The sequence below is a fragment of the Loxodonta africana genome, chromosome 24, assembly GCF_030014295.1.
Source record: "Loxodonta africana isolate mLoxAfr1 chromosome 24, mLoxAfr1.hap2, whole genome shotgun sequence".
In the NCBI taxonomy this organism is placed as follows: Eukaryota; Metazoa; Chordata; class Mammalia; order Proboscidea; family Elephantidae; genus Loxodonta; species Loxodonta africana.
The window spans coordinates 53,566,754-53,585,712 of NC_087365.1; the positions used below are offsets into that span (position 1 = coordinate 53,566,754).

General features: G+C 41.0%; 1 protein-coding gene across 1 annotated transcript in view; it reads left to right on the forward strand.

Annotated features, from left to right (window-relative positions):
* The window catches only part of DOK5 (docking protein 5), a 206,623-nt gene that overhangs the window by 113,783 nt on the left and 73,881 nt on the right, over positions 1 to 18,959 (forward strand). Inside the window, exons 3-5 of the mRNA XM_003419902.4 lie at positions 7,250 to 7,364; positions 7,449 to 7,568; positions 11,041 to 11,230. Coding sequence (XP_003419950.1) covers positions 7,250 to 7,364; positions 7,449 to 7,568; positions 11,041 to 11,230 — 425 coding nt within the window. The remainder of the gene's footprint in view (positions 1 to 7,249; positions 7,365 to 7,448; positions 7,569 to 11,040; positions 11,231 to 18,959) is intronic.

The following is an 18,959-nucleotide window of genomic DNA, read 5'->3' on the forward strand; positions in this document are numbered from 1 at the left end:
CTGTCCTTGGACACATAAAACCATCCCCCTGCCCGCTCTGTGAATACTTACCTTCCTGGATCGGGGGTGTTGAGTTGCTTATTATCTAAATCAATTTCCAAAATGAGTAATTGTGTTCTGACTCATACAATTCTCCCTGCATTTCCTGACTGATTCAGATGACTTATCCCTTCGTCTTTGACCTTAATGAATGTGTAATGAAATGAGATATTTCAAAGTCATTGCTGTGTTTCAGCTTGGGTTGGACTACCTCATATAGTGTTTTGGTAGGAGGGTTGGAATAAAGCCTGGCGTTCTATTTCTACCCCTGAGAGAAACCATGTTGAAAAGAAAGGGTCCCTCAAATGGAGATGAGTCCTCTAACAGGAGCCCTGGTGGTGCAGTGGTAAAGCGCTTGGCTGCTAACTGAAAGGTCAGCAGTTCAAACCAACCAGTCATTCTGCAGAACAGTGATGTGGCGGTCTGCTTCCATAAAACTTACAGCCTTGAAAACTCTATGGGGCAGTTCTACCCTGTCCTATAGGGTCACTATGAGTCAGAATCGACTCAACAGCAACAGGTTTTAAAGATCCTGTGGTTAAACATTCTAGAGCCAGTCATTAGTGTTTAAGAAACATCCCAAGAATGGGTTTTGGAGTCAGGTTGCCTCATGTAAACCTTGGTTCCACCATTTTTCTAGGTGTGAATTGGGCACATTAACTTTCCTTAGCCTCAGTTTCCTCATCTGGAAAAGGCTGGTAACAATGGTATCTATCGCATAGGTTTTTTTGTGCTGATCAAGTGAAGCATTCTATACAAAATACTAAGCACAGTGCATAGCATATGGTGCGGGCCCAATAAATGTTGACTCTGGATGTATTGTTTTTCATTTATTCAGCCCATTAATAACTCATTGCTGGGTGACTCAATTCTAGCTGGGAGCTAGACAGAGAAATACATAAATCACATCACCCCATAGTAGAATAGAGCTTCATGCAATGTATATGGGGACATAGAGAAAGGAACACATTTTGTTGAGGAATTGGGACTGGAAGGATGAGTGGGATTTCCCAGACAGAAAAGAGGCAGGAAAGAAAGGCACTCACCATGCAAGAGATATGCACCATGCAAGGAAATCTACGGGTGAGGTTGGTCTTTTGTTTCTCAAGTCCGCATATATCTATTGAGCTCTCACTCTATAACAGGTTCTGTGTTAGACTCTAGGGACAAAATGGTGAGCAAACAATGGTCCTGCCCTGTGGAATGTTCACTGTAGAACAAAACAGGCACTAAATCAATTGCCCACATAGCCTTAAAAGGACCAGGAGGGAACTGAATGCTTTAATCAGGAACACAACAGGTGGCTCCTGATCAAAAGGGAGAAAAATGTGGAACAGAATTTCAAATTCTTAAAAATTCCAGGCTTACTAGACACATGGAGACTGGAGGAATCCTCAAGTCTATTGCCCTGAGATACTCTTGAAACCTTCAACCGAAATTATCCCCTAAAGTCGTCTTTAAACTAACCAGCAATTTAACTCAATTAGTAAAGAACGTATGCCTTGAGTATTGCACTGTTTTAAAAGATTATCTATATGAGACCAAACTGACAGTACCCCAAACCTATTGCCATTGAGTCAATTCTGACTCACAGTGACCCTATAGGATAGAGTAGAAATGCCCCATAGGGTTTCTGAGGCTGTAATCTTTACGGAAGCAGACTGCTGCACCTTTCTTCCTCAGAGTAGCTGGTAGGATCAAACCATCGGTCTTTTGGTTAGCAGCCATGTGCTTAACCACTGTGCCATCAGGGCTCCTTAAGTTGACAATAGTGAGTCTAAAGTTTACGGTGGTGAAACAATTTGAGTAGAAATAGCGAGAATGTTGACACGAAGTGAAGAATGTAACCAATGTCACTGAACTGTAGGTGTAGAAATTGTTGGATCAGTGCATGTTTTGATCTGCACATTTTCACCAAAAAGAAAAGAAACATTTAAGAAAGAAAGAGAGAAAGAAAGAAAAGAAGAAAAGGAAGGAAGGAAGGAAGGAAGGAAGGGAGGGAGGGAGGGAGGGAGGGAGGGAGGGAGGGAGGGAGGGAGGGAGGAAGGAAGGAAGGAAGGAAGGAAGGAAGGAAGGAAGGAAGGAAGGAAGGAAGGAAGGAAGGAAGGAAGGAAGGAAGGAAGACAAGACTATGCGGGAGAGGCAGAGGATGGCATTAGATGATATGCCCGTTATTTCCTGAAGTAAGAGACCCAGCAAGATCTCTGCAGTTAGCTAAGATTTAACTAAGTCCTGTAGGGCAAGTGGACGTGAAGAAAGGTGTGAGGAACAAGTCTTTTGGGACAAGCCTTGCGGCCATGGCTTTCTCCAGTTCTCTTACTTTTGGTATCTTTAGGCCTTAGAACAAACCACCACCCCCTCCTGAGGCCTGTTGATGTTAGATGCCTTCCAGTTGGTTCTGACTCATAGTGATCGCATGTACAACAGACGGAAACACTGCCCAGTCCTGGGCCATCCTCGCAATCATTGCTATACTTGAGCCCATCGCTGCAGCCACTGTGCCAGTCCATCTTGTTGAGGGTCTTCCTCTTGTTCGCTGACCCTCTACTTTACCATGCATGATGTCTTTTTCCAAGGACTGATCCCTCCTGATAGCATTTCCAAAGTAAGTGAGACAAGTTCTCCATTCTCCCTTCTAAGGAACATTCTGGCTGTACTTCTTCCAAAAGAGATTTCTTCGTTCTTGTGGCAGTCCATGGTGTATTCAGTATTCTTTGCCGACACCATAATTCAAATGCATCACTTTTTCTTTGGAAGGTGGGTGGGGGGACATGATGCAGTAGGATGTTTGTAGCAAAGTTAGAAAGATACAATTAGTCACTTAGACTGGGTCTAAAGTAGCTGGGAGAAGAAGCTTTCTGGGTCTCCTCAGCTGTGGTGTAGATGGGGCACACATGGCATAAGCTTATAGCCCACCTAAATGGACCTACCTGGCCAAGGGGAAATTGGCAGGAGGCCCCATTTAAGTCCTTCACCCATGGCATTAAGCGGGGTGTGCAAGGAAGAGTCATCATCTCTGCCCAGTTTTTTTTTCAAATTGTGCTTTAGGTTGAAGGTTTACAGAGCAAATTAGTTTCTCCTCTACACATACTGTTTTGTGATGTTGGTTGCCAAACCCATGACATGTCAACACTCTTCCCTGTACTTTGGGTTCCCCATTTCCATTCAGCCAGCTTTCCTGCCCTCTCCTGCCTTCTCGTCCTTGCCTCGGGCTGGTATGCCCATTTAGTCTCGTATACATGGTTGAGCTATGTGTATTATTGTTTGTTTTATGAGCTTGTCTAATATTTTGGCTGCAAAGTGAACCTCAGAAGTGACTTCAGTACTTTGGTCAAGTTGTGCTGACTTCGTCAGTATTGTGAACTGTCTTACCCTTCACCAAAGTTACCAATTATCTATTTTCTAGTTAGTGTTTTTCCCTCCCTTCCTCTCTCCTCCGTTGTAACCATCAAAGATTTTTTCTTTCTCTGTGTAAACCTTTTCAAGAGTTTTTATAGTCGTGGTCTCATACACTATTTTTTCTTTTGTGATTGACTTACTTCACTCAGAGTAATGCCCTCCAGATTCATCCATATTGTGAGATGTTTCGCAGATTCATCGTTCTTTATCATTGTGTAGTATTGCATTGTGTGTATGTACCATAGTCGGTTTATCCATTCATCTGTTAATGGACACTTAGGTTGTTTCCATCTTTTTGCTATTGTGAACAATGCTGCAATGAACATGGGTGTGCATATGTCTATTCGTGTGATGGCTCTTATTTTTCTAGGATATATTCCTGGGAGTGGGATTACTGGATCGTATGGTATTTCGTTTTCTAGTTTTTTAAGGAAGTGCCATATAATTTTCCAAAATTGTTGCACCATTTCGCGTTCCCACTAACAGTGCATAAAAGTTCCAGTCTCCCCACAGCCTCTCCAACACTTGTTATTTTCTATTTTTTTTGGTTCGTGACAGTAATGATATGGTGAGTTGGTATCTCCTCGTAGCTTTTGATTTGCATTTCTCTAATGGCTAGTGATAGTGAGCATTTCCTCATGTGTCTGTTAGCCACCTGAATGTCTTCTTTGGTTAAGTGTCTGTTTATATCCTTTGCCCATTTTTTAATTGGATTGTCTTTTTGTTGTAGAGGTATTGGATTTTCCTATAGATTTTAGAAATTAGACTTTTGTCAGATATATCAAAGCCAATTTTTTTTCCCCAGTCTGTAGGTTCTCTTTTTACTCTTTCGGTGAAGTCTTTTGACGAGCATTAGTATTTAATTTTTAGAAGATTGCAGTTATCTAGCTTATCTTCTGAAGTTTGTGTGTTGTTAGTTATGGTTTATGTCATGTATTATGCCCAGACAGTTTTTGATGGGGGACTACTCATGATGGAACTTTTCTAGTTGTTTGCTGTCCGATTGTTGTAAGCAATAAAAGCTACTGTCTACATGTTCAGGCTCTGGTTGGAAGGACATGATATTTATGGAGCAATCCATATTAGTTACTGGTGCCCTTTTTCTAATGGCTTCCTGGCTATCGAGTTATCAGATACAGCCTGTGACCATCTCACAAATGTGGTGTGTTGTCTTACATTCATGGTGTGTTCGAGCGGGCTGTGTTGTCCTCCATAAGGAGAGAGTGGGGAAGGCTCTGTGCCTGGAGGATCCTGGTGCCTTCTGGAAATTGAACAAAGGCCACTGTGGCTGGGACATAGGAAGCATAGACCCAGGGAGGGGGCTCACATGATAGCTATGGGGAAGGCCTTGGAGGTCATTCTAAGCATTTTAGACTTTTGTACCAAGTGCAGTGGGAAGTCACGGGCTCAGATCTACATGTTGAACAGATCACTCTGGCTTATATGTGAATAATGAGTTAAAGGTAATTAGGTTGCAAGTGGAGAGACCAATAAGTAGTTGCGGCAAAATGCTAGTGGCTTGTATTAAGGTGGTGGCACACAAAGTAAACAGACAAAATAAATTTAAAAAAGTAAACTGCTTTTGCATCTGGTGAACTCTGAGGCACGTGGTGTAGAGTATAAGGCATGTGGTGTGGAGTCGCTGGAAAGACTGGTTTGGCCCGCTTTGAGAAGCACAGATGTGATATTTCATGCTGAGAAATTTGCATTTATACTATACAAAGAGCCAGTGGAAGTTAGGAAGCAGGGAAATGAGGTAATCAGATTAGTATGTGCATGCAGGATATTCATTTTGCTCCCCGCCTACTTCTTGAGCCAGGCATTTACTGAATTTAGAAAAATAGATGGGAGAAATCTTACTACATAACTGAAGGGCAAAGATTGATGGGAGGCCCATTTTTGGGTATAATAGCACAAAAGAGCTATACTATGGGGAAGTTAAACTTGTCAGTGTGAAAGGCCTATTTATCTTTTAAATACTTTACCCTGAAGCCACCTAAGCAGTCCCTCACGCAGGACCCAACCACTGCTGGCCTCAAATGCAGTGGAGAATTCGGGCTTAACTGAATGTAGGCCAGCCAGCTCAAAAACCAACACCCAATAGGCCAACACTCTTTGTCAGAGATGGGTGTCAGAGGGGGCTGATACTTTCCCTTGAACGTCTAGCAGCTAAAGCAAAAGGAAGAAATGATGATGTAAAAGAACTGAAAAGAAGATTTCAAAGGGCAGCTTGAGAAGACAAAGTAAAGTATTATAATGACATTTGCAAAGAACTGGAGATAGAAAACCAAAAGGGAAGAACAAGCTTGGCGTTTCTCAAGCTGAAAGAACTGAAGAAAAAATTCAAGCCTCAAGTTACAATAGTGAAGTATTCTATGGGGAAAATATTAAATGATGCGGGAAGCATCAAAAGAAGATGGAAGGAATACACAGTCATTATACCAAAAAGAATTAGTTGATGTTCAACCATTTCAAGAGGTAGCATGAAGGAAGAAGGCGTTGGCAAAAAACAAGGCTCCAGGAAATCACGGGATAGCAAGTGAAATGTTTCAACAAACGGATGCAGCACTGGAGGTGCTCACTGATTTATGCCAAGAAATTTGGAAGACAGCTTCCAAGAATGCTCCTTGGAAGCAAGGATGGCAAGACTGCATCCTACATACTTTGGACATGTTGTCAGGAGGGATCAGTTGCTGGAGAAGGACATCATGCTTGGCAAAGTACAGGGTCAGCAGAAAAGAGAAAGACCCTTAAAGAGGTGGATTCACACAGTGGCTGCAACAATGAGCTCAAGCATAGCAACAGTTGTAAGGATTGCTCAGGACTGGGCAGTGTTTGTTTCATTCCATTGTGCATAGGGTCGCTATGAGTCGGAACCTAACAACAACAAAAACAACTTGTCAGAGGGGATGGGTTTTCAAGAGTGTTATTGGGACCAAGGAGCTATGGAAGAGAGAACAAGAGAAAGTCTAAAGGGGAAATGTCTTCCCTGAAGAAGTTGGTCCCACCCAGCATTCCCGACTCTAAAACAGAAGCACCATAACCATTAAGAAGCTAGGATTAAGTCAGAGAAGAGAAGGAAAATATTTTACAAATCAATTTCCTATGGATTCTCTGTGTTAGAAGTATATGACTTGGACTCAGAATAAGCGGCCATTTTTTCACCTTCTGGACTCCATCTCTGATGGGCAGAGACTGAGACAACTTGGTTATGAGTTGGACCTCCCTTCCCTCTGTTCCTTGAGGTTAATATTTGACATACTTACATTGAGATTACTCTGAAGTGATGAGTATTTGGAAGCTTTTAGAGTAGGCTGAAGGAGCCCTGGTTGTGCATTGGTTAAGTGATCAGCTGCTAAAAGAAAGGTTGGTGGTTTGAACCCACCCAGCAGCTCCGTGGGAGAAAGACCTAGTGATCTGCTTCTATAAAGATTACAGCAAAAACCCTGTGGGGCAGTTCTATTCTGTTACACTGGGGCCCCTCTTCGTCAGAATCAACTCAATGGCATCCAACAACAACAACATTATGAAGCTTTGAGTCTGTGCCTCTTAATATGCTTCAGGAAATTTAATTAGGAAAGGTAATTTGTCAATATTCCTTGCTATGTGTGAAGAATACACTGACTTCACCTGAATAACTCCTAGCTTTCAGACACAGAGACACGTTTCTGTCAAGTAGTGATCTGTGATGTGCTTTCCTGCCTTCTGCGTCTCGCCTTTATTTCATCTGCTGATCGGTAGCATTTACTGTGGGGGGGGGGCGGCGGGGCAGGGAAGCATGATCAAAAACTTTTAAGTCTTTGTTTTTCAGGTTACGGAACTCAACAATGTGAAGAACGTCGCACGATTGCCAAAGAGCACCAAGAAACACGCCATAGGGATTTATTTCAATGACGATACCTCTAAGACCTTTGCTTGTGAATCAGGTTTGTCTGAGGCAGGGGGAGTTTTTGATTTCACTTTTAAGAGGCTACTGTGCATATAGGTTAGTAACTTGGGCATTTCCACAGATCTCGAGGCTGATGAATGGTGCAAAGTACTCCAGATGGAGTGCATAGGGACGCGGATCAATGACATCAGCCTCGGAGAGCCTGACTTACTGGCCACTGGTGTGGAGAGAGAACAGAGTGGTATGTAAAGAAAATTCTCTCTTTCTCTTTTCTTTTAAACTGTTTTTGCCTCCTCCCATGTCATAAAATATAAGACATCTTCATTATGTAGAATTTTTGAAGTTACAAAAATGTATGAAGAAAGGAGTAAAAATAGTCTTTAATCTCACCCACAACCTATGTTAACATTTCAGTAAATTTCTTAGTATTTTTTCAATGTAAAATATGGATAGATCTACATTAATGATATCAACTAGAATCTCAAGGAAGATGCTATGTGCCAGTTTCTGTGGTAGACACTTTACCTCGGCTACTAGCTAAAACTAGCCCATTGCAGTTGAATCAATTCTGACTCGTAGTGACCCTGTAAGACAGAGAGAACTGTCCCCATAGGGTTTCCAAGTAGCAGCTGGTGGATTCAAACTGCTGGCCTTTTGGTTAGCAGCTGTAGCTCGATATAGCTCTTAACAACTGTGCCACCAGGGCGCCTTACCTATACGAGATTCTTTAGTTTTCACAGCAGCTCTATGATATAAGTACTATGACATCCCCCCTTTTACAGATGAGGAAACTGAAGCTTAGAGGAGATCAGGACCTTGCTCCTATTTCAATCGCTAGTTAGTATTCAACTTCAGACTATACTCTTGGCCCTGTATGTACAGTATGTGCATTTTAGAGTTTTGAAACAAAAATCATATTAAGCCAATAATAGAAATTGTTTGAAGTTTATTTAATATATGATTTGCAAATTGGGGTAACATTTCCAACTGGAAAGCAAAAGATGTTCCAAAGAAGAAAAATATTTTATAGATTCTTATACTGCAGCTTATCACTAGTAATATACATTGCCATGGAAACAGGGCCAGAATAGTGTTTACATAACAACAATTTACCCTAAAACGTAGCTTCTAGTCTGACCTTTGGAACGTCTATTGTTAAAGCTACACATAGATAATTCTGTAACAGAGCACAATGCCCAAGGCTAGACTGTTGTTTGGCTTAAAGGTGACTTTTATTAAGAAACCAATTTTCTCAAGGCTCGAGGTTGAAAGATAGCTTGAATGGGTCACCTCAACCTCCTTGAAATCCAGAAATCTGATTTCCAGGAGAATTAAAATATCCTTTCTTCAACAGTATAATGTTTTTTTCTTTTCCTTGACTTTTTTATTCAAAATTTTACTGAAAGCTTCCCAATGCTTTTAAAAGAATCCAAACTTCATGAATATCTCTGAAAGTATAAACCTATTTAAATCTGTGGTTTCTTTTTTTCACCCATACACTTGAGTCAATGGTTTGAGCTAAACCCTCAACCTGGGAATGAATCTTTTTAAACAACAATGACCAAAATATTCATGAACACTTTGCAAACATCAATGTTCATTTACAGCATGAGCCTGAAGATGAGGGATCATTTCTTCTTCTGCAAAGAGCTGAGCCTTGTGACAGGGTAGATTGGATCACTGAGTTCAGCTTCAGCCAGTTGACCTCACCAATCAGGGCATGCTATGACTGAAGGGTCTATAGGGTCATCTGGCTTGATTAGGAACATGGCAGAGGTGGAATGGTACTGACCTTTCCTATGGGAGCACACTCCAATTGTTAGTAAAAAATGCTCTCCCTCCCAATTGGAACTATGTCTTCAGGACATGTTTATAGTCTGTGACTATTCGGATGCACCAGATCTGCCAAAATCCATCTCCATGGAAAGGTTATTGACCGTGACCTAGAAGCGCTGGCTAATTCTGACGGGCTCTTTGTAGACTGTGAAATTGAGCTACAGAGAGGTTAGGTCATTTACCCAAGGTCATATGACTAAGCCATCAGCTCCTAGCCCTATAGTTCACTATATCACGGTGTCCCTGGGCACAGAAGGCACACGCATAGTGTTCACAGACAGATGCCTATGAAGCCAAACAGAAGAAAACATGACAGATTTGGATTTTTTGTTTTAACCTAAAGTTCACAGATCAGCATTTATTCCCACAATTTGTATCTGTGAGATAGCATCCTGCTGGTGTTACAAACTGAATTCAAGAAATGGCTGTGTCTAGGAGTTACCTTCGTCATGTCCATTTTCTGTGCATTAGTTTCCTCTATTGCCAAATGGGAATAAGAATATCTAGTATATAACTACTGAACCCTGGTGGCATAGTGGTTAAGAACCATGGCTGCTAACAAAAAGGCCAGCTGTTTGAATCCACCAGGCACTCCTTGAAAACCCTGTGGGGCAGTTCTACTCTGTCCTATAGGGTCTCTGTGAGTCAGAATTGACTCAGTGGCAACAGGTTTGGTTTTGGTTTTTTTAAGCAAAGAAATTGGAAAAGGTCTCTTTTACTCTTTACTTAATGAAGACAATCTTTCTTACTTGGTCCAGAAATTTAGTCCATTAGAGACACACTTTTAAAATAATAGTTACTAGAAAGCAGCAACAAATATTTAGTTATTGGGCATTTGAAGTAATTTAGAGATTTCAAATAGTAGATGCATAAATATATCTCATGAACACAATCTTGACACCTCTGTTTATTAAACTCAACTAAAATCTTTGAAAATTCTGATATAATTATCTTATTATCAAAACAATTAATTTAGAATAGCACTAGTATTAAATTTTAATGTAACACTATTTTGTTAAATGTATTCAATCTATCGTAATGATGGCTAGGTAGAAACGTGTTTGTTATAGTGATAATATTTTTGTTCCTATTTCACTTAAAGAAGTTTAACTCTATAGCTTCTTAAATTAATGAATTTTCTAAAAATGTAGCAGAAATACCATGACTGTATCTGTGGGGATAAATATTTGGTTGTAGTCATCAGCCAAGCAGTTTATTTAGGGTAATCTTGGTTAAATTTTAACAAATCATCCACATAGATAAGTGAATATTTCTTCCCAGCGTTTGACCAATGAAAGCTCTTTGTTCCAACTAGTTCAAATATATCCAGTGGCATTTTTCCAAACTGTTTGGTCAGTTAAATGCATCGTATTAGTGTGAAGTCTTATTTAAATAATTTAGCATATAATTTTTTTAATTCGGTTATGAAAATTATAAGTTGATGAACACAACTTTAAGATCATTAAACCATGAGACAATTATTTCACACCTGCATCTTTGGAAGCACAAAGTGTGGGTATAATTAACTTGTGTTTGGCAGAAAAAACACTGCTTTTCATAGCTTTACTGCTTTGGTCATAGAATTTCTTTTTCTTATGCAAATTGAAAGATTCTAAAAATGGTCTTAGGTTGTGCAAATAGCGTTTAGTGCATTGACAGCTGGACTGTATTGTTAAGACGTTCTTTAATATGGGCTACATCAAAAATCTCATTTTCTGGGACTGCTAATTTATGAGAAAATTGATGTTCCCGTACGTTCAACCACAAGGTAGGGAAGAACGTGAGCTTGAATTGTTTTTAAATGCTTCTCTTTTCCTACAGTGTCTTTGATGCTTTCTTCCTGGGGATTTTAGACTAACCTTTTGTTTTTCTCCCAGAGAGATTCAATGTGTATTTGATGCCATCTCCTAACTTAGATGTACATGGCGAATGTGCCTTGCAGATTACATATGAGCACATCTGTCTTTGGGACATCCAGAATCCCAGAGTCAAACTCATCTCATGGCCGCTAAGCGCCCTGCGGCGGTATGGACGTGATGCCACGTGGTTCACATTTGAGGCAGGAAGGTGAGTTGAGTGGCTGCTTTTCCAGATTTTGGGTTTTTCATTTTTCTTCCTCAGCCTCACATCATTTAAGGTCTGGCTTTCTACATGAGCCCCAACCTGAAGCAAACTTCAGAAGGTTCAGAGTTATGATTGTGTCATGCTAGAAGTATTGCAAAACATTCAACATGGCTCCCCCCCCCCCAATGGAGGATTCTAATGTTTCATGGAGGTGGTATGAATTTCCATTATACAGTTTGATTCCATGCTAGGAATGGAAGCTGAACTAGCTAAAAATACTAAAAAATGTGCTGTTTACTGGGTCAAGCTGAACAGAGACTAGCTTCTTGGTTTTTGGAAAACTTTCCTATTGTATTTAATTTATATTTCCTTATCTGAACAAACCATGGCAGATTATTAATATGAGGGTCTGTTGGCATTTTTGAGGTTGCAAGTTATTGGGTTCTTGGTACTTTGCTCACAGTGTAATGAATGGCAGAAATACTGGAAAAGTTCAGCTCTAAAACGTGCTTATCGTGATCCCCAATAAGGACATTCAGGACTGTCACTTGTTTCTTTTAGAGGCTAACCTGGGAGAGAGAAGACAGGGCCAATAAAGTTTGTGTTGATCAATGAATACAAAAAGGTTTGTCTAACCACTCTCTCTCTCTTGCTTTTTCTCCACCTCTCCTCTCTCAGAATTTACTCTCTCTCTCTGCCTTTTTCTCTTCCCCTTTTGAAATACCACAGAGGATTTTCCATTTTAGAATTTTAAATTATTAAGTTGTAGGACAAGAAGTGCTGGCAGTGCAGTGGTTAACAGCTCAGCTGCTAACTGAAAGATTGACGGTTTGAACCCACCAGTGGCTCCATGGGAGAAAGACGTGGCGGTCTGCTTCCATAAAGACGACAGCCTAGGAAACCCTGTGAGGTGGTTCAACTCTATCATATGGGGTTACTATGAGTCAGAATTGACTCAGTGGCAAGGGGGTTGGTTTTTGGAAGTTGTAAGAAACATAAATCCTTCTGAAAATGACCTGATATCCATTCAAGTTGAAGACAAATACATTTTTTCTACTTTCGTTTGTAAAGTGAGTGGTACTTCCTGACAGGAATGTAATACTTGCTGTAAAGAAGCCAAAACGAACATTCTAAACCTCTAAGACCCTAATTCATATGCACCGTCTTAGGTGCATATACATAAATACACAGAGAGAGATTTACTTCAAGGAAGTGGCTCATGCAGTTGTGAGGATGGCAAGTCCCAAATCTGTGGGTCAGGCAGCAGGCTGGAGTCCTCTGCTGGCTTGAGCGGTTGCAAGGGTTGAGGAACCCAAAATCTGTGAGTCAGGCAACAGGCAAGATACTTTTGCAGGCTCACGTCCCAAGAACTAGAGGTCAGGCAACAAGAAGAATACAGGGTCAAGAAACAGAGCAAGCTTTGCCAGAAAGTCCATTCATATACTGGAGGCAGGCCACACCCTCAAGGTAACCCCCCTTCCAACTGACTGGCTGTGCACATCAGATCACAAAATGGAGGGTGATTACACAGTGTCTGCCAAGTCACTGAGAATCACAGCCTAGCCAAACTGACACATAACATTGACTATCACGTGCACTTAGAACAATAATGTTCCCCCGAAATTAATCTGTTAGTTCCATTTTAAACAAAGTCAATTGTCTATAATTTGTTTTCCAAAAATTTGATCAATGTGATTTTCCTCCAACTGCCCTAGTTGCCCTAGAAGGTTTTAAAATTTTTCTTTTCTAGACAGCTCTGCTCTGGCCTGTTTTATTTTCAAGTACCTGGAAATTGAAATGCTCTAAACAAGTTGGTGAATCTCCCAGAGAATACAAAGGTCATCACATTAAAAAATAAAACTTTAATGTTCAGAGCCATGTTCTAATTTTGTCAGAATCACTTATTTATTTTCCTTAGGAAAAAATCCCCACAGAAAAATTAAGAACCTGTTTTCTAAGGTTAGCATATTTTCCCCTTTGGGTGTCAGAAATTATTTATGGGTTAATTGTAACCAGTGAAATCTAGGCTTAGAAAATGTTTTATAATAGAAGTAGATTTCTGTATTGACTATACACCTCTTATTATTCCCCACTCATGTTTCATATTGATGTGTAGGAGAACTCATCATTGATGGAAACTTTTCTTGGGTCAATTTTGGGCAATAGTAATTCAAATATTAATAATTTTTTTTTTTACTACTTATAGAAAAAGTGTGGCTTTTTATTGTGATACCTAAAGGCTAAAACCTTGGTAAACTTTTGTAGCATCCTAGGACTATTTGAAAAGTTCTTTGAAATTACCTTATTAATCTTCCAAGTATAAATGCATCTACTTAGTATGATGCAAAAATTAAATTTATTCATTTGGAATTTAGTAGAACTGCTAAGGATCGAGGAGACTATTTTAAAGACCTTATATTGCCCCTAAGTGCTATAGGAATCGCAGAGATTTTTAAGCAGGTATATTTGGGTCTGTTTTTATGGGCACAATGGTTAAGTGCTCAGCTGTTAACCAAAAGGTAGATGGTTTGAATCCACTCAGCAGCTTCACCAGAGAAAGACCTGGTGATCTGCTTCTATAAAGATTACCGCCAAGAAAACCCTATGGGGCAATTCTACTCTGTCACATGGGGCCCCCATGAGTTGGAATCACCTAGACGGCACACAACAACAGCTAAAGTGTATCCTGTGTGTGCAGCATAATCATGTTTGTATTTTGTGAAGGTCACTGACTGCATCGTGTACAATAGGGTAGAGGGGCAGGTGTGGCCGTGTGGAGACAATGAAGTAGCTCAGGTAAAGGAAATGGGAGAAGAAAAGTATGCATATATGGGAGACGTAAATTTCAGAAACTTTTCAATAGTCTTTCGTTAAAAGCAATAAAGTGCTGACTTGGAAAATGAGTTTTATTTGATGACTTTTATGGTCTGACCTTTGAGGTTTTTCGTCCAAGAACTCCAACAGTTATATGGTTCTAATAATTATAACCCTTGCCACACAGTGTTGTGCCCTAAATACTGTAGGGACCTGGAGAATATTTATTAATTTTGAATAACGTTCTTACTCTGTGGTCATGTTTGGTGGGGTTGGTACAAACTTGAGTGTGGATGATCAGAGGGACAAGGTCAGGATTCTGTTCTCAGCATCTTACTTCTCAAACAGCGTGGAGTAGTGTAATGAACAGGGGATCGGGAGTCAGAGAGACTTTAGGTTCTAATTGCTACTCTTCACTAGCTGTTGACCTTGGACAATGTGCTTAACTTCCCTGAGCATCATTTGTAAGTTTAGCCAAGTAATATCTTCCTTTCAGGGCTGTTGTAGGTAAAAGTGGTAACCCATGTAGAAGACATGGAGCTCTGGTGGTACAGTGGTTAAGACCTCAGCTGCTAACCGAAAGGCTGGCAGTTCAAATCCACCAGCTGCTCCTTGGAAACCCTATCGGGCAGTTCCACCCTGTCCTATAGGGATGCTATGAGTTAGAATTGACTCCATGGCAACGGGTTTGGGGTTTTTTTTTTTGGTATGTAGAAGATAGAGAACAGCACTGAGCACACACTGGCTACTCTTAAAGAATATTTTGATAGTCTACTCAGATTATTTGGACCAGGACTTGGATTTGCAGGATACAGAGTTAAACCCAAGGTAATATTACTATTTTATATTTTGCCTGAAACTCAAAGATGAATTTTTATAGTTACCATCAAGATGCTCAGGATAATAAGATCATTTGTGTTCCTTCAAGCGTGAAGGCTTCATATCTGCCTTGCTTTATTAGTGAAGATAACTTTTTCTGTGGCTATTTTTGGATGTGTTCAAAACAAGGCAGTTTCATATTAACTAATATAATTTTCTCCCTCTCTCATATCAGTAAGTGGGCAGGAGTTAAGCCCCCAGGCAGATCGTTTTCATATATCCAATGTGAGCCTGAAAAGGGATCACAATATGCCCTTCTAGACACACGAGTGTTCTTTCCAAAGACCTTGAATAAAGTCCTGCTCACCTTTAGCCTCTGTTAGAGAGGAAACTGTTATTTCTGTTCAATGGTCCATTTCACCCACCAACACCAACAACTGAGTCAATGTTTCATAATTTTAGGATAGTGGGTAGGATAGTGTGCTTTCGAAAGGTCACAGTCTTGGAAACCCTATGGATTGCAGTTCTACTCTGCACACTTGGGGCCACGATAGTTGGAATCAACTCGATGGCAACTAACAACAACAACAACAGGTGGGAAGAGGCACGGGTGGTTCCGTGGTAGAAGTCTTGCCTTCCATGTGGGAGGCTCCTGTTCATTCCCAGCAGGTGTACCTCATGCACAGCCGCCACCTATCTGTCAGTGGAGGCTTCTATGTTGCTGTGACACTGAACGGGTTTCAGTGGACTTCCCAGACTAACACACACTAGGAAGAAAGACCAGGTGATCTACTTACGAAAACTAGCCAATGAAAACCTTATGGATCACGATGGTCCAATCCTGTTGTATATGGGGTCACTATGAGTCGAGGCTGGCTTGACAACAGCTAACAACAACAGAGGTGGAACTGAGTGTTATTCCTGCTCAATGGCCCCTTTCACTTCACCAAAACCAACAAATAAGACAATGTTTCACAATTATGTGATATTAGGTAGATTAGAGGTTCTTGGGAAGGCAGTACACAACACAAAGACACTCAGATGAAAGGCAGAACTCTTTGTTACAGTTTCAAACAAGAGGCGACACAGGGTCACACAGGGTAGCAACCAGGGACAGAGTAACTGCAAGTTGGAAGTGTAGGCAGCTTAAGTTTTGCAAGTGGAATTGGCTAGCTAGGTTTTGCAGGCTCCCTGTAGATTGGGTATTTTGAATAATTCCATGGGCCCAAAGGAGAAGGGCTGTTCCTGGGTGTTAGATATCTGGTGGCCTCTGAGTATTGTAGCCCAGGAGTGTTGGAATATGATAAGGGAAGTAGTTGGGGTGTAGGCTTAGCAATGACCGTGAATGCGAATTGAGAGTTTTTAAACCATGATCTCAAAACTGGGTCAAGACAGCGCTTGTGAAATACATTACAGGCATGTGTAGGAAACTGGACTTGGAGTTGGAGGAAAGGAAATTACAGCTCTGCTACATACTGGCTATGGGACCTTGGGTGAGTCAACCAACTCCTTGAGCTCCATATCTCCACCTGTCAAATGGGATAATATGTTATTCACCTCACAAGATTGCTATGAAGATTAAATAAGAGCACTTGTGAAAACATGTGGCATAGTGCTTGACACGTAGTAGGCAGTTGTACCAATCCATAATGACACAAGCAGAAAAGGAATTCCCCAGCGTACATAATTCAAAGCTCTGGGGGTAGGGAGGGCTTCAGGCTTGGCTTGACTTGGGGTCCAAATAACGATGCTAATTTTCATCTCAAAGTTCTGTTTCTTCTAGAATGTCTTTATCTGGCTTTTTATTGTGGCTGCTAGCAATCTTGAGCTCACATTACCACACCCTCAGCTAGCAGAAAAGAAAAACCCGCTGTTGTTGAGTCAATTTGAGTAGGATTTCCCCGTAGAGTTTTCTTGGCTGTAATCTTTATGGAAACAGATTGCCAGTTCTTTCTCCCGTGGCACAGCTGGGTGGGTTTCAACCACTAATCTTTAGGTTCGAGGTTAAGCACAAACCGTTTGCGCCACTCAGGGACTTTTCTGCCGGAAAAGTCACAATTCTACATAGAATGTGCTATTCAATATATGTTGAATATCACATTCTATGTACCAGACACAGTACTGAGGAAATTATGCAAAACAATGGAGCACATAGAACGAGGATGGTTCTCCCAAAGCAAGAAGGGGCTGCTAGTACCATCAGAAAGGGAAATGGATGTGAGGCTTTAAAAAAATCAACAAAATGTGTCCAACATTCAATAACTGTTCAAAGCAAGTAGGGTGAAGCGGCTGTTTGACTATAATACATAATGTCACTCACCATGGCACCGAGCTCCAGGACAGCAGTTCTCAACTGGTACCAGCTTGCCCCAGTGGACATTTGGCAAAGTCTAGGGACATTTTGGAGCCCTGGTTGCACAGAGGTTAAGCATTCACCTGCTAACCAAAAGGTTGGCAGTTCAAATCCACCAGCTGCTCCTTGGAAATCCTACGGGGCAGTTCTACTCTGTGCTAGAGGGTCGCTATGAATAGGAAATGACTAAACATGAACAGGGTTGGTTTGGAGGTTTAGGGACATTTTAGGTTGTCACTGCTCAGAGGAGGAATGCTACTGGCATTACGTGGGTAGGAATGATGCTTAACATTTTATAATACCTATGGCAGACCTCACAACGAATCATTATCAGGCCTGATAATCAGAGACATAACTAGATTATGGCAGATATGGCAGGCATCGCACCAGCTCTGGGTGCGTGGCACCACTGAGCAGTTTCTATCAGCTCCTTACGGCCAGCGGCGTGTGAAAATAGCACCTGTGGCAAGCACTGAAATTGTGCCCCTGTCCAAACATCTGGCGCCCCTCTTTTAGATAATTTTACCATAATATCAGCTCAAAAACACAAGTCAAGCTCATTCATCTTTTAATTAACTCATTACAGTGCTTGAGGAAGGATTTTGGGCTGCAGGTTAATAGAAACTGCTTAGTGGTGCCACTTGCCCAGGGCTGATGCAATACCCTAGATATACCACTGCCAATAATTGAAAAGTCCTACTCTAGGAGGTGTTCCAGCCATGGAAAATAATCACTAATTTACTTGCACAGTTTAATCCACTCACTGATGATGTGAACTAGGGAATATTATTATTCTCATTATAAAAGGAAACATAAACAGCTATTTGTACACCAGCATTCACCGCATCATTATTCACAATAACCAAAAAGTGGAAGTAGCCTAAATGGCCATGGACAGGTGACTGGTTAAACAAAATGTGGCATATACACACAATGGAATATTACTCTGTCATAAAAAGAAATGAAGTTGTAATACATGCTACAACATGGGCAAACCTGGAAAATATTATGCTGAGTGAAAGGAATCAGTCATGAAAGGACAAATATATGATTCCACTTGTGAGAAATATCTAGAATAGGCAAGTATATCAGGACTAAGTTTATTAGCAGTTACCAGGTGACCCTGAGCTTCTGTTAAGAGCGGCGGTAAAACTGGAGAATGGGTAAGGGTGATGGCTGAACAATGTGAGGAACGTAATTCATGTCACTGAGCTGTACCTGTTAAGACTATTGAAATGTCAAGTGTTTGACCACAGTTGGAGAAAGGAAAAAACAAAACAAAACTTGGGGGTGGAGGGAAGGAAACGGACATCTATGTGACTGTTCCAAAGGCAAAAACCAAAAAAAAAACCCATTGCTGAAGAGTGGATTCCTTCTCATAATGACCCTATAGGACAGAGCAGAACTGCCCCCCAGGCTTTCCAAGGCTGTAATCTTTATGGAAGCAGACGGCCCCATCTTTTACCCACCTTTCAAACCGCTGATCTTAAGTTAGCAGATGAGCTCTTAACCACTGTGCCACCAGGGCTCCTAGCTCCAAAGGTACAGGTTAGTAAATGGCAGATTCAGGACTCACACTTGAACCTTCTCACTTCCAAACTCTAGATTTCTAAGAAGGCTTATGCCCGTCATTCTTCCGGAGCTTAGCCTAGTTCTGAATTAACTGCTGCTGTGCTAAGGAAGAAACCTTGGTGGTGCGGTGATTAAGAGAAAGATGTGGCTGTCTGCTTCCATAAAGATTACAGC